At 36.8% G+C, this 17031-nt stretch overlaps 1 protein-coding gene across 2 annotated transcripts in view; it reads left to right on the forward strand.

The window, feature by feature from the left end:
• The window catches only part of ARFGEF1 (ARF guanine nucleotide exchange factor 1), a 90884-nt gene that overhangs the window by 21222 nt on the left and 52631 nt on the right, over positions 1-17031 (forward strand). For both annotated transcript variants that reach the window (XM_071554399.1, XM_071554398.1), the window contains 3 exons: positions 7623-7653; positions 11787-11943; positions 13006-13152. In XM_071554399.1, coding sequence (XP_071410500.1) covers positions 7623-7653; positions 11787-11943; positions 13006-13152 — 335 coding nt within the window. The remainder of the gene's footprint in view (positions 1-7622; positions 7654-11786; positions 11944-13005; positions 13153-17031) is intronic.

Genomic DNA, 17031 nt, shown 5'->3' on the forward strand with positions numbered 1-17031 from the left:
TTATTAGCACTCTTTTCAGAGGATTTGTGTCATCTAAAGTTGAACCACCTCACCTGTACTAAGTTTGTATTCGTGGTTTTTGAGTTTTTACTTTGAGTGTCTCTACATGCTTCAAAGGTTACTACTCCATGTTTCTCAAAGGTATGACTTTGCATTTCAGTTGATTAGAGAGTTTCAGGATTCTGTAGAGCAGAACGAGGGGAATTTACACAAATTTTCATCAAAAGTTATCTGACTCAAAATATAACTGCTGTTTCTTTAGAATGCTGCTTCTTAAATAGTGTGTTTAGTCTCCTTCCTTAGTTACTCCTTCAGTACCTGCAAACGTGAAGGTGCAACAGTATAGTATGTTGCAAGTGAAAGTGTTCAGGTGTACTCTTAAGGTTGTTTTGTTTGTCTGTACAAGAATTATTTCCTATTATATGAATGCTAAATGAAGACCACAGCAGTCATTTTCTTAAATCTGCACAGAACTTTGCGCTTTCCTGGCCATATGCCATGGCTGTGTGAGCTGTAATTTTGCAGACAGAGGAAGCTGGGTATGATGAAAGGTTAATCGACCCCAGCAAATACCAGTAATCATACAGATGTGTAAACAAACTATAGCTGAAGGCTTATGCCACAGTCGGTTCAGGAATTCGTGGGGTGAAAAAACACTCATGGTATGCTAGAATGGGGAGAATGTACACAGGTAAGGTTAACACTTTGATGCTGTATGTGCTTGCACTTGCATCTGTATCTCTAGTCAATGTGTTCAGGAGGATTTGGAGGAGAGGAGGAGTTCTCTCTCTGCATCCTGGAAGGCATGATGGGGAAAGCTGTTTATAGCATTTACAGGGTGGCATGGTGCTGTTGCTTGTATCTTGGGTATTCCATTTAAGGAGCAATTTCATCTTTCACAAGGAGTGGTATCTTCTGCTACCCAAAATACTGATCATTGCAGTAATTTCTTTATAATGAATTTGCATACACTACTCCAGTTTTAGGTAGGCCAACCTGATGTGATAATCTAGGGGAATTACAGTATTGTACTAAACTATTTAATTATTCTATGGTGATCTGGGATCCCAGTGAGACTTCTTAAAAAGGTTTATGTTTTTGTCTGTTTGTAATTTGCATACACTGATATGGATTACTGTTGAAGATGGATGTATTCAAAGTTACTGAAAGTTGATTACATTGCTACAGGCAAAAAAGCAATGAAAGAGTAAAATTCCATAATCTGAGTTTGCCAGTTACTCTTCTCTATACATTCTCTATACAGCACAAGAAAATTTAGTGACACTGGAGTAGTTCACAATCCAGAAGCTGTGAGGTAAAGGCTCTGTGGGAGCAATAGTTGTTAGCTGGTAGCACGAAGAAAATCTCTGTGTTCTGAGTACTGTTCATTTCTTGGCAAATCTTCAGCGTTGTGGAAGAGCTGTGGGCAGTCTAGATGTTACGAAAAATGTTTGGGTAAAAACAAACGCTGAATTTGCAGCATGTATTTTTGCATAAACTTGCTGGTTTTGCTTAGATGTACGGACTTGGCAGAAGCTCCACAGAGATGTCATTGTCTGAATGCAGTGGACCTTGAGGTAAAAATGGCTATATGCTTCTCCAGTGCTGTTGTTTAAGTCTCCTCAGACATAATTATTTTCATTTTTTTCTGAAATCAGTTAGTGGCTTACAGGTATTAATGCTTCCTTACCTTAGCTGAATAGGCAGGGGAATTTCTGACATTGCTTAAAGCCAACAGATACCCCGAGAAGAAATAAGGTTCAGGTATTTATTTAGAAATATATTCTAAACCTGTTTAGGAAAGAACTTACTCAGCATGGTCTGTTTGGAATTTTATATCATTGAGGGAGAAATTGTTCTGGGCACTTTTATTCCCATTATGTTTATATGGCTTTACTACTGTGAGTTCCAATCTGGTGAATTGCTACCATATGTGTATTAACCCTATTACTTAGTTGGGAATGTAGTTAATTAACATTCTCTTTAAATAAATAGTGAATTTCTAGTTTTATATAACTTGCAATACAGCAAACAGAAGTACCTTTAGACTGCTACATCTTCAAGGGTTTCCAGATACCTTGACATGGGGAAAGGCAGTGTCAGTATTGTTAATGGTGAAAAATTTGGGGAGGTTTAATCTATTGTTTGCCACAATATTTTGTATGATATTGGAGGCATTTACTAGAATACTTGCATGTAAGAACGCAAGCAGAGACAATTCAAGCAAAGCCTTTAATGTTCTAATAGCATTTCACTCTTTTTTCTTTTTTTAATATAGATAACAATATAATTTAAATTCCTCTTCACTGTATATTTCTTGGTTCTCATCCATGTGCTTTGACTTGGAAGAATTGAATTCAAATTGGTTCCTTCTCACAACAGTCTTCTATGTGTAAGTTACGTGAGCTTCAAGCATTCATTGGTTTCCTTGAAGTATTTCAGCCAGTGCTGCTTTGGCTGGTTCTACCTTCTGATTACCAGGATGGTGACAGCTCTTTAAAATGCCAGTGCTTACTCTCTTAAATTCATTATATGTTTAATAATATGTTTTGGTTTGTTTTATTTTTAGTTGTAGTAGTCTTGTGATTTTTTTTAATTCATCTGCATACATTTTTAGCATTAAGAAGAGTCGGAAAACACAAATATTTTTGTCAATACTAAGTGGAAGGGTATCTTCTGCCTCTGCCCCTGTGAGCAGAGGAGCACATTTATATATTTTGGACACAATTTTTATGAGGTAATTCTTTTTTCCAGTGAGAATGTAGAATATTTTCTATACCAAACTATTTGCTTTTGGTTAAGTAAATAAACTTCTATTGTGATGTTTAGAGTGACTATTGGACATTAGATGTGCAGATCCTTGTAGACTTGAGACATGTGTGCTTCTCTGGCAGGCAAGCTCAGTTGTTTAGAATACAGTATTGAGGGAATGTAATATGCTCTTCGTTTTTTAATATAATTTTGATGCAAGAATGGAAGATAGAATGAGAGAGAGAGATTAAATGCTTTTACGTGTGGGAGTTTCGATAGCACTATATTTAGTAATGATTTTGTGAAATATTTTTTCCATTTTATAGTAAATAGTTTGCATTTTTTCCTATAGCATATTCCATAAGAATTCTTCTTCCTGTAATCTAATGTACAATTTGATGTTGATATTGTGGAATCTGTGTAGCATTCCTAAAGGTAACAATTTAGTTATCCCTTACTTGATAAGAGTGTTATCCTTGACTTCTGCTAAAGTATAACTGTAGACTATTTATGTGTATGGCCAGAGTCTGAGAAGGAAGATTTGGGCAGGGCTCTCCCCACGTGGGTGTGCCCTTCCAGCCTGCACAGTGAATTTTTTAGGTGAGGCACAGCGTGTGCAGAACTGGCCCCACTGTTTAAGTCCTAAGGTCCATTTTCCACGGCCAAGTGAGCTTGGACAGTGACAGTAAAGTCCTCGGGACTGTCACAGCACCCCGGTACTCACCAGGGCTGAGCATCCGAGATCTGATGGGATGGGATGGCAGGGAGGCATTGAACTGCCAGGGGACGGTCCCCACTGAGACTGGAACTCAGGTCCTTGGGATTCAGAGTCCAGAGTGCTCTCCATTACACCTCAGGACCGCCCAGAATATTTATACTTTTATGTGGTATGAGAGCATAGCGAGGTAATCAGAAGAAATATTCCCTAAAGATAACCTAGAGGAGAGGGTCTGTTTCAGATGTAGAGGGATGTTGGCATAGTAACCAAAGGATTAATCCAGGCATAAACAAATTTCAAATGGAAATTAGAGATCCTCAGTATAGTTAAGTTTTAAATCAGTCTTTGAATTGGATTAGTGGGGTAAACAGTGAATTGGTTCTAAGTTGGAGTTAGTTTGGTGTTAGAGACCAGCATTGCCCAAAGCAACCACTTGACCTACCTGGCCCATTTTGTCCTTGCAGAGAAGGTCTTACCGCTGTCTTTACAGAGATTTGTTAATTTTTTAGTTGCAAGTGTGACTAGCTGTGTATAAAGTGTTAAAGGGGGAAGGAGAAAACTGGAAACTAGTTCAGGGATTTTTATACCAAAACTATGAACAGTCTGAAGAGGGTAAGGAAAAATGTTCAAATTACATGCTGAAATAGTGAATGGAAGCTGGAGAGACAGGAATGGAATCATGGATAGCTGTTGTGGTGGTTTACTTCTAAGCCCCACGGAGCCTCTTGCTTTCTTGTATCAAAGAGAGAACTGGAAGGGTAAAAGTGAAAACATGTGGGTTGAGATAAAGACAGATTAATTAAAAAAAAAAGGTGGGGAGAGGGCAAAATGATAATAAAGAAAGTCAAATCCAAGAAACACAAGTGATGCAAAAAAACCCCCCACCAGGTGGCCAATGCCCTGCCAGTCCCCAAGCAGTGTCAAGCAAACTGTACACACACCTTCTCCCCACCCCAGTTTTTTATTCCTGAACTTGACACCGTATGGAATGGAATGGAGTGGAATATTCCTGTGGTAAGTTGGGCTCAGCTGTCCCCACTGTATCCCCTCCCAACTCCATGTGTACCCAGCCTGCTCACTAGTGGGGTCAGTGTGCCAAGCTGGAAAAGGCCTTTACTCTCTGTAAGCAGTGCTCAGCAGTAACTAAAACATCCCTGAGTTACCAACAGCGTCTCCAGCACAAATCCAAAATACAGCCCTATACAACCTACTGAGAGGAAAATTAGCTCTAATCCAGCCAAAACCAACAACAAAGGTCGTAGATATTTTCAGAGATTGCTTTCAAGTTATGATGGACTTTAAAAGTGTAGATGAAGTAGAAAATTATGTTGAAACTAATGTGCACAACTTATTTTACCTGCATAGTGAAACAATTGATGCATACCGTTGTAAAACTGCAAAATAATGTGTCTCTTTGATGAGCTCTAGCTTTTGTATGCAAAAGTCACATATATTACCATTACTTCTGTGATAGAGCTCTATGAAGAGGTGGTCTTCTGGAGCTGTGTGTGAGTGTGAGAGTTCAGGGGGCATTTATTTTGTCATTTCTGCTGCACTTTATTTGAAAGCACTAAACATTAGTACTAAATATTAGTACAATTAGTTCCATTTTAGAATACATAATCCTTTCAGGGCAATAGAATAATCTGAGCTGTTTTCTGTAGTAATTCTGTGTTTATATCACAGATAATATAGAGGAAGCCTCCAAAATCTGTAGTCCTTCTCTGCATTCTTCTCCTGTTCCAGCATCTTACATGCTCTGTTCCTTCCCCAAATGAATGGCAATGTTGAGATAACCTTTTCCAGCCCTTGGATCCTCTGTTGTGGTTTTGGTTGTGTGTTTGGAGAGAGGGAGAGCACAACAAGGAAGTCGTCTGTTATCAAACCTGACTTATGCTTCTTTCTCTAGCTATTTTTTAGTTTTGGGGGATTAATTTTTCCCATTTAAAAAGAATGTATCAGTAAGTTCTATCTCATTTGTCTTTAACAGATTATTTATCTAGCATGAGAATTGTTAGTTATCTTTATTATAATCTTTTTTTTCTGCTGATAATGCTTCTTGATTTTTTTATGCTTCCTAATGCATGTGGTTGTACATGAGCATGAAATTGTACTGTAATTAACTTGTGTTTTGATATGGAGAGCAGAGAGAGCAATCAGACAGGGAAGGAAATTGGGTTTTCTCTATTCTCAAGGGTAAAAGTAAAGTTCAAGTCTGCTGTCTAAAATTGTTCATAGTAATAGTATTGTGTCAGTAAAAATATTTTGGTCTTCTGAAAATAATTAATGTTGCCCATTATAAGAACCTTTCTTTTTATTTAGCAATGGTTATGAAATCCATATTTCACATTAATAGGCTTAGGCAATGCTGCTTGAAATGGTAGTAATATTAAATTAGATTGACACTTAAATAAGTGTTTTCCTTCTGCTCAGTTTTATGGATTTATTTGGAAACTCTAAACTCAGAAGCCATTCCATTTTCTCTGTTGATTGGTAATGCAGTTTGTTGGACAAACTTCAGAGCTTCTCAGGGAGCAGAGTTCCTGGGGGTGAATGCTGAGGTGGGAGGAAAAATAAAGGAAGGTATGAAGGTGTGGGCAGGGTGGAAGAGAGTTTCTTCTCCTTCCTTTTGGTCAGGAATTTGTTTTTAAGCAAGTAAAGGGATGAAATGTCCTAACCTGGGACAGAGCATACTTTCCTGAAACATTGCTGACTGTAAGTCTTGTTGTTATTATTGTTACTTATTGGGGAATAGTGAATGTCTGGAATATGGAATTCTTTTCGTGTTTTGAACAGTAATGGTTAATGCAATTTGAGCAATCTCTGGACTGTTTCTGGGATGAACCACTGACCTGCTAACCTGGAGCTTACTGGGGGTAAACATGAACATGAGTCACATCAGAAAGAAGATACAGATTCTAGGTTGATGTGTGTTCCTTTTGTTCACATTTCTTGATGTTGGGCAAGTCGATGAGTAAACATATTTGCTAGTACTGATTTGTGATAAAATACCAAACTTGAGAACCTGTTAGATAAGCAAGTCAGTATGACTGTGTGAAATGGTGAATGAGGGACAGACAGGTCTGCGTGGGAGGTTAATTTAGAAAGACTACATTGGTGGGGGTTTTGTCAGAATCCATCCATGCCACTAGTTTAAAGCTTATACGCAAAAATCACAGTAAGGTGTGGGGCTTGGCTGATTATGGTTTTGCGTGTTTGAGCAGGACTTGGTGTTAGAACAGTTTTCCTGTGATGATTTCTTATAACACATACATACATATATATGTGTGTGTGTGTATATATGTATACACACACACATTCTTGATCCTATATATTTCAGAAATGTATTCCTACAACACTGGAAAACCTAGGGCTTTATGGAACACTCTATGATTTAAGCATGTGAAATGACTAGAGAATACAGACAAGACTACTCTTGAAATTGAAGTTGTTTCCTAAAATTTGTTTCAGTAATTTAAAATTACCTTGAAAATGTGTTGTAAAAAAAATCACTTAAAGTGTTAACAAAAGCATTAAAGTGTTAGTCTTTCTGTATTAATGTATTTTAAAGTAGTGTGCAATAGAGGCACTGCGGACTTATTTTCCTCCCTGTTAGTCATTGCTGTGGTATCTTAACACTGTTTAGAAATGAAGATGATAACTGGTCATGAAGATTTCATGTAAGAATCAGCAATGGTGGGTTATTTGTTTGGGGGGGGAGTGGAGGGGTGTTTCTGTATAATCTGGGCTTTTTTCCCCTGTATGTTCCTTATTTAACAAGCAGTATATATGTCCTTTATGGATAAGTGAATAGTTCTAATAATATTTTCGTTTTTCCTTGTTATTTCTGTGTATGTGAGCTGTGAAAATAGCTTGCCAGTGTCTTGGCAGAAACATTCCAGGAATGTGATATTTAGCTGTTATAAGTGGATGCAAATTTTAGCTTTCATTTTTGAATATAGATTTGTAAAGTAATTTTGATACAGTTTGCAATCAGTGCAGGTGAAGAGTAGAAGTACTTCAGAAACAGCTTGTAAGTGTGTCTTTTCTCTTTTATATTAATCCTGATTTCAAATGTTTGCCTAAATAGTTTTACTTTCCACACATTTTATGATACCAATTTCTATAACTATGCCTTTGTTTCATTTTACAGAGGAAATAAAGGCTGAAACAGAAAAGCAAAGGTACGTGATAGTTCATCATATTAAATGACAGTGTTTTTAACATGTTTTAAATGTGTACCACACTCTGCAGTGGGAGTACAGACTCTCTCTGAAAATCACTTTCAACATATTTTGGGTGGTTGGTGGTATCTGGAAATGAGCAGATAGTGCTGCCTCTGTGCCTGGTTGTTCTGGTGCAAGGCACAGAGCTTGTGAGTAGCAGCACAGGACGGCTTAGGGGGAGCAGGCTGATACTGTCTGGCCAGGGAATGCAGGAAATAGGGATCAAGGCTGGAAAAGATCTTTGTGGGTGGCACAGAAATTTCTTCTGTGTATTGGTGGAGAAACCTTGAAGCGGGTTCAGAGAAGAGGGAAGAAGCCTGGAATGCAGATAAAGGACTTGAACTGTGAGTGAGCAAAGGGAGGAGATTTGGGTGAGGTGGGAATAAGCACAGTAAACCAATGTAATTTCAAAAGACTGTATCTGAAAAGGACCTTGTTAGGGAATAGGCGTAGATTTGTGAAGGCAGTTCCTCTCTGTGTAAAGGTAGAACCAAAATTTGACATTCAGCACTCTTCTGCTATCAACAGGTAATTTTTAAAGTATTGGTAAAATGTAGAATTCATTATTAGTATTTACATATTCCACAGGATCTTTTTCGTAAGTGTGAGTCAGGGCTGTGTGGTGAGGACTGTTTATCCCACTTGTTGAAAGAAGCGGATCAGTGAGTGGAACTGATGATTAAAGTGTTCTTAGGACTTAAGCAGATGAATGCTGCTTGGGGATCTGCGTTCGGCCCTGGAACTGAATTTCTGGTTTGGGCAAATCATTTAAACCACAGCTACTGTCAAAACAGGCTGCTGATGATTTCTGCTTCATCCCCTGGGCGTTTGAGCTGAGGTCTACAAGTTTTGATTTGTAAAATGCAAGCACTTCTAGCTGGAAGGAAAGCTAGTGGCAGTTTCATTTTAGAAGATGTAAAGGAAAACTTGCTATCAAATACGCTGAAAAATTTAGTCTTGCAGCTTATGAAATTGGACACGTAAAACTTAGTGGGTGCTTATGACTGAGACTCTGCCCTGCTTTCCACCAGCATAATAAAGTCAATACCACTAGCTCATAGTAGGATTGTGAAAATAAATGTAATATTTGTGTAGTGTTCAGAAAATGTTGCATCTAGCATGACAAGACTGTCTCAGACAGAAAGTAATAATGTGGATTTATAATAAGATTTTCCTACAGTAATATAAATAACACAGAAGTCCACATTGTGAAGCATGATAAGAAAACAATGCTTAATGTTGAATTCTGAATGAGAGATATTTGTTCTGGGCACTGAATAAGGAAAGCTAAAACTAATGAGAACACTGAATTTTAATTATTTATACAATTATGGTTCAGCCATTTCTGAGCTTTGGGTGCTTAGTTTCTGCCCTATTAATGTCTTAAGTTCTGATTTTTTAGTGGGTAGAATGGGTATGTCATACCTGCCTATGTACATTTTCTGAATGAATTTTGATTTCTCCAGTGCTGTCTTTATTTTGACAGTAGCCTTTTCTGCTGTGAAGGCATTTCTGGACTTGGATATTGTGAATGGACCTCCCTATTTTTACTGTAGTGTCAAATTTTTTAGATGCAGTAAAAAATACTGTCATTCTAGGCCTTAGCATAGGTAAACTTCTTAGTTTATCAGATTATTTACAGCTCCTTATTTCTGTAATTGAGATTTGAATACCCTAACATGGCACTTCTAATGATGCTTTAAGTTTTCCAGTCCCTGTTCAAGGTAACTAATAACAGTTAATCTGGAATGCATTGAAAAATTGATCATTTCCACCTCTCAGAAATTTTGTATGGAAAACTGCTTCTCTTGTTGTTTGTTTTTTAAACAGAGCTGATATTTTGTAGTGAAGTGGAGGAGAATGGAGTAGAAAACTGCAGGCTGATTTATGTAACTGGTACACAGCAAATGCTGCCAAAACGGTTTTCAAAAACCATTGTTTGAGACATACCTTAACCTTTTTCTATGTATGTAAATATATGTAAAGATCAACATATTTCGTAATTCTCATGCTTGATAGATGCCACAATGGAAGAAAGTTTTGGGGATACTTTCTGGTTTTACAGACTGCTAGGAAAAAAACAACAACAAACCAACAGAAGCAATTCACTGACATTTAGAAGTCCTTCTGAGTTTCTCTTCTCCCCTCCCTGCTATCTCCTTCCCTTTCATCATCAACAATGTGATGAGCTTATTGAGTTGCTTTTCCAGAGACAAATGTGCATCATTTTTCATACTTAATATATTGCCCTTTTTAAAATAGCTTTCAATTAAGATAAGCTTCAGGCTTTTGCAGTAGTTTGCACTGGCCATGTTCTTCATTTTTGGAATCTCATCATGGCCTCTTCCTTGTTTTGAACAGTTTTGGGTTTATTTCCGGAGTGTTAATTTTATTGGTTTCAGTAGACATAATCAGTAGATGAAGAACAGTCGTGTATAAGACACAACAAAGAGATAACCACCCTTCCATTCATCAGAGAAAAGCTTTTATAGGAATTTCAGAGAGGTTTAAGAACGTAGAGCAACCTTATACTTCCTCTGCAACTTATCTGATTGGGTTTTTTCGTAAGTGCTCTGCTTTCAGCAAAACAGTGCAGGGCAATAAATAAAGTTGTGCATCCAACAGAAAAACAAACCTCTGCTTTTCTTCAGGAAAAAAATGTGTAGGAATAAATTAAACTTTCAAAACAAATGTTATTTAGTAGAAAGAAACATCTTAACAGTAATTGTTAAGACTTAGAATTTAGGTACCCTCTTTAAGCAATGTAAACAAGTAGGTCTGTTTGAATGTGTACTAACATCATCTCAAGGCCAGTCCAGCTTGCTCCTTGAAAAGCTGAAACTGACGTATATTGAGTTGTTTAAGGGTCATTCCATGATGCATGGAAGTACAATCATTCTTTGGATTGATGATAAACTCTTAGCAGTTCATTCTTCCTCTTTAGGAGCATGAAATTGAATGCATTCCTTGAAGCATCTGATTTATTTTGCAACGTGCATAGGGCCTGTATTTGAATATAGTTGTTCTATAAAGATCTATTTGAATTGCTGCAAGAATTTCATTATCCTTCACTACAGCTTGATGTTATGCACTTATTTTTTTTAATACTGGTTATGAAGTCTGTGTAAGACAGTATAGTTTACCCTTAATGTAAAGATACTTATTCATGCACAAAAAGGTCAGGAATGCTTTCTATAAAGGTGATGAGCTTTCTGTGAAATGAAAAAATCTGAACATACTGCTTTGAGCCGGGGCACACTGCATTGATGCACACAAATTAGTGAAAAATGACCCATTCTTCATGATCCTTTTTTGATAAGTATTAATGAGCATGACCTTTCTAAAAGTTCTGTAAGCAATAAAACTTCAACAGCTCATAATTTTCTTGCTTTTGTACTGTTAGTGATTTCATATACTTTGGCCAAGTGAGATACATTGGTAACCACTGAGTTCTTAAATTTTGTAATGTCACCTGAAGCAGAGATAGGGTAAAGGTTTTGGGTTTTGGGTTATGTTTTGTTAGTTTTTTAATTTGTTTTTTTTTTTCCTGAGTATGTTCAGAATTAAAGTTCAGATACAATTTAATGTCCAAAATAGATGTACTTTATCTCTAAAGTGCTGAACCAAAACTGTATCATAATGCAGTAGTTGAGTAGTTATTAACTTTCAGGGTCATCAAATGTTTTGGCCAGTCACATTATTATTTATTCTAGTAGTAACAAGCTCAACATCTCTAGATTATCATTTGCTGTGGAAATTGTACTGAATAGATATCCTTTTTTTGCCTCTGCTTTCACCAGTCAAGTAAGGGGAGTCTTTTCCTGTTTGAGAGGAAACAAGTCTTTGTCTTCAAACCAGCAGGGACCATTAAATATCCAGTTAGTGTGCAATTGGGTCCATGTGCCTGATCCAGAAAGGAGACGTGAAAACCTGTTAAGAATATTTTATGTATTACTGTTGCATTAACTTCATAGAAGCTAATCTTTCCTAATGTTAATTTTCTTGATATTTTATTTCATTCATAAACATTGTGGTGGTGGGAACTATTTGTGCGATCACTTGCAGCATTCTAATAGAGTCACTCTGTTTAGTCCCCCTCATGGAGAAGCCAAGTCTGGTTCAAGCACTCTCCCACCTGTGAAATCAAAGACCAGCTTCATTGAAGCAGACAAATACTTCCTACCGTTTGAACTGGCATGCCAGTCCAAGTGCCCCAGGATTGTCAGTACATCTCTGGATTGTTTACAGGTCTGTATGAAGATGTATCTTAACCATCAGCTTTAAATTCTGTTGCTTTGCAGGGGAAGTGCAGTTGTATACAACAAATAATGTCATGGGGGTTTTATTATTTTGCTTTATTGCACAAACAACCAAATAGAATTTCTTTTCTCACAAAAGGTGAATGTATGCCCTATTTATTATATAGTGTATGTATGTGTTTATTTGTGTATATATGTATTACCACAGTTACATATTTGGATTGGTTTTATTATGCACAACTACTTATTTTCATGTGTTTAAATATGTGTTGAACTAACACAGCGAGTATACCATCAGCAAATTCATTTTGTTATTTATAATGGTAGTAAAATATTTTCAATTTGAGATGTCTATTCTCTCAAAACTCCCAGGGCTCTTGTAATGTTTTCAGAACAAATTCTGCAGCCTGGAATTTGGCCATTCTCTTCTGAGTGGCCCAACACTGAACTCACTTTACAGTGACAGCACATGTGTGCCTGGCAAGCTCTTACACCGTGATGCTACTCTTATTTTTCAGTAGGTGGGCCACAGAGACTTAGAAATACTCTTAAGTCTGAAGTGTTTAGAAGAGAATTTTACTAATTTTGTAATAAATTCCACTTCTGAGTATTAAAGATCTAATAAAAGAAGGGGATAAAAGAACACTTAAAAACAGAAGAAACACTTAAGCTACTAGCCAATCTTCTATTTTTAAATAGAAAGCATTTGCAGCTGGTTTATCTGTTGTTAAAAACATTTGTGTGCTGACTACATATGAAGACTTGTGAGTTAGTTTTTAGAATCCTGTTTGTTTTAAAACATCATTAACTGATGAACAAAAGCTTTAATGTTGAGCTTGCTGACAAACTTTGTGTTGCAGTTGCTGGGTGAAAATGGAATAAATCTGGAGGACATTTAAAAAAAAGTTTTATGAGACACGGGGTAAAGTGTACTGTTTTAATTATTCTGTGGAAGTTAGAGCTTTCAAATGAATTTATTTATTTATTATAACAAAAAGGCAGCTTAATTTTTTAAGCTCTTATTTATGTGAGGTTTTTTTCTTCTCTCCAGAAACTTATAGCATATGGACACTTGACAGGGAATGCTCCAGACAGTACAGCTCCAGGCAAAAAGTTAATTGATAGAATTATCGAGACAATATGTGGCTGTTTTCAAGGCCCTCAAACAGACGAAGGGGTTCAGCTACAAATAATAAAGGTAACATCTTTAATACCTTATGTATTTATTGTCCTGACAGCAGGAAGACATTCATGACCTCAAAGGTCAGAAGCAAAAGTGTTTAATTTGTAAATGTAATGATACTATAAAAGTATTTTCTTAATCCTTTCTCTTTGACATGAAAGCCCCCTATCCTACGCTCCTTTCCCTGATTTCTCAGGTGAACTCATGGTTGTGACCTCAAGTCCTGTGCACAGACCACTGGGTGAGATTTCATTCACAGCAAACCTGTGGAGCCTATAATTGTGCCTTCTCTAATTGTGAGGAATTACTATCAAACCATCCTTCACTCCCAGTGGGGGAAATGGTAATTAAGCAGCAGATTTTAAAATCCGTTTTGGAATTGGTTGATGAAATGCAATTAGACCTGACAGTTGGGCGTTACCACGGTAGCTTTTGTAAATATTGCATGTGAAGTTTGTACAAATAAATGTTTCTGGGGAATCTCTTTTGATTTCAGCCATTAATTATGGGTATCTATTGCAGGAAATTACTATGCCAGGTACTAGAATTTAGCTACCTAGTGAAAATGCTATACCCTGCTCCTGTAACAGCAGTCTTTGAATGTCTGCCATGGTGAGCAGTCGTGAAGAATACAATTGGAGTTAGTTATGAGAAATGGAGTGTTTGCTACCTCATATTCTTGTGTATATGTATCCTGAGGCCTTGTCATTTCTTGCGGATTGTATTTACTTGTTTTACTGAGAATGTACTTTGTTCTCCTACTCCTTCTCATATCTCTAATCTTCCTTGTTCTTTGCACTCCACTTCTCCAGCAAATAGGTTTTTTAAATGTTGGTTTATGCTGCTGTTGTCTAGATTTGTTGTTTTGCCCAAGCATTTAAGACATTTTTCATCTTGCAAAGGGAAGCTTTTGTGGATTTAAACTTTCAGGGTCTGAAAGAAACTATTCTATATCCCTCTCACTGTAATACTATCACTCTGAATGCTTTCTTATTCCAGCCTTCCCCACCTGAAGGGCCTTATCTATGCACTGATATTCCTTCTGTCCAAGAAAAGAGTTGAGAAAGTAAATTCTTCGACAACTGTAAAATGCATTAAGTGCCTTATTTCTTTCACTGTTTAGATTTAGCTCATGGCCATGTTAGAATGACTGAGAAGGTAGAGAGTACTGTTTTGACTTTGTCCCATGTTTGTCCAGTAGACTAAACACTGTAAAAAGCCTGAAAACTAGAAATAACCCTGCCAAAGACCAGAACTTCATTTTGGAGGAGTAATGAAGCTGCTAAGTCAGTCATATTCTCATAGGTGTCACAACTCTTCACTTCTAAGCGGAGTGTGGAGTCCAATTCTTCAGTATGATTTGAAAGATTGATCATATGTCTTTTCAGACTCTTCTGTGGTTCTAGTGTAATCACTATGTTGTCTGAAGAATTTTAATTCCATCAGGGAGACAGAAGGCAGGGTGGACCTGCATCCTCTGCCTTCTTATGCTGGCACTCCCAGGATGTCCACAACCTAAGCAGCACTCCCACATGGGAGCTGAATCACAAACACCGCAGTGGAAGTTGAGACCCTTGATCACTTGGACACTTTCCTTCCTGAAATGTCTTGGTTCTACATGTGGTATGGGTGTTCCTTATGTAGTGAGATGCCCTCAGTGTAGGATCTGAGAGCCATCCTTGGATAAGAGTTTTCCTGCAGTGCTGTTTCTGAGTTACTAGATGGCTTTCCAGTGGTGGAGTCATCTTAAGCCAGTTCCCAACAACCAGAGCTTCTTAGATGCTCTGAAAATAACTTTCTGCTGACTACCAAGGAAATAATTTTGCTGACACTGAGGAGTAGAACTTGTCTTTTTTTAGGTATCTAAGCTTAGAGGCACATGTTCCACTTGTGTTGATGGGGGCTTGTGTCTGCTTGTATGTTCTCATCTCTGTAATACCCTTATTCTTCATCTACAGACTCTGTGAAGAATCGGACTGGGAAATTCAGCTTTTCCTGCCATTCTGTTGTAGTTTAGTTTGATTTGGTGTAATTTTGATGTCAAGCCATGCAAATTTCTTGCTTGGTTGTTATTATGTGGATTGTTGTGGCAGAAAAAAACAAGTAATTGGACAACTGATGCAATTGAAAATGGTTTATGCAAATTATGTTTGAATTTGCCTTCCTTGGTTGAACCTTTTGGTCTATAGGCTTGATCTCATGGGACTACTATGGCATTGTCATGTGAGAGTGCAGACTTCTGTTGACATTTGCAGAGGTCATAGCTGAAGTTTTGTTTGGCATTTTGTTCTGACATTTTGTTCCTGAAGAACTAAAATTATGACAAAAATTATGTACTTTTTTTTTTAAATCTGTAAAGAAGGAATAGGGATGAGAAAGAAGGATGGGACATGCTGTCAACTGTTTGCCCTCATCTGTTTTTGTTTCACCTCGGTCTGCTATATGGAAAGTATCTTTTATTATCTAGATACTTCTGCAGTTTAGAAAGCTTTCATCTTTGGCAGAGGAAAATTGTATATGTTTGATAGCTGTAGCCTGAGAACTTGAATGTTATTTAGTGATGTTTTTTTGAGTTTTACATGTGCAGTAGACTGTTCATAAGGTCACCTCCTGTGTGTGCCTTTCTACAACTGGTCACACTCAGTGTGGCAGGTGTCTGTGGAGAAAGGAAGTTTTTAAATCAAATGTCCTTTGCACAAGTTGCTATTTGAAGCTGAGGGAAAACAGACAACTCGTTGTTGGATTCCAGAATGGGAAGTCTGTAAAAGCTAACTAACTCTAATCGATGAGGAGAATGTTGATAGATTTGAAAGTATTAAACAAAATTTGTATGAAAACAGATTCCAAATTGAGAAGACCCTTAGAAAGAACTACTGTCAGTTCCATGTCCTGTTATGCTTCAGTAGTCTGGAGTGCTGAGTAACTTAATCATCTACAGTATCATCTAGTAATGTGATTTTTGTTTCCTATAAAGAGATTGTAGAAAACTTAATTTTTTCTGATGACATTAAGAGGATCTATGGACTATGGAATGCTTTGAGAATGGAAACAAAATGATGCAAGAAGTTCTACCTCTGAATATTTGTATTTTAGGCTTAAGTTAATGGCTGAGTGTCCTTACTTAACCTGAAAATGCTGTCCTGTCAGTTTGCAGTTATATTTTTTAGAGAAGGATTATGTTTTCAGAGTTGGATATGAAATACTTCTGTTTTGCAAAATATTTATCTGGTTAATTCCATATTAGACTCTAGTTCATTTTGAACACTTGAATTTCCATTGATAAAGCTAAATAAAACTTTATATTTTTAAATAATTTATTTTATTTATGTTATCTTCCATAGGAGAAACTTGAATATAGTTTTATTTCTTTCATTCAAAAAATTCATAATCCTTCAGTGAGTTTCATGACTGGTAGCTGACCACATGCTTGAGAATATAGGTGATTTTTTTTTCTTAAACTTGATGTTAAGTCAATAAAAATTACTGTTTTCATCAAATGTTAAGTCTTAGTGATAAGTAAAAATAATTTCATTATCACTGAAATCTGGCGTAGACTCCAGGATATGACACTGTTGCTGATAATCATCATCTTGACTATGAAAGTTTACTGGAAGCAAACACTGTATTTTTCTGTTTTTCATACCCCTACAGTGCATTTCCACGGGTCTTCAAAGTTGGTAAATTAAGCTAGATCAACTCAGATCTTTTAAAGCCATGTAAATATGGAACATAAGTGACTGAATAATTTGGAAATGGTAAAAAGCAGAAGATGAGAATTGCTTGGAGAATTATATTACTGTGTTCTGCATGATTTTTTTTGTGTGTGTCACAAATTAAGAAATTATTTATCTATGAAGGTTATTTGATGTTTGTTTTTTTCTGGTTTAAGGACTT

Source organism: Pithys albifrons, chromosome 4, assembly GCF_047495875.1.
Source record: "Pithys albifrons albifrons isolate INPA30051 chromosome 4, PitAlb_v1, whole genome shotgun sequence".
Taxonomy (NCBI): Eukaryota; Metazoa; Chordata; class Aves; order Passeriformes; family Thamnophilidae; genus Pithys; species Pithys albifrons.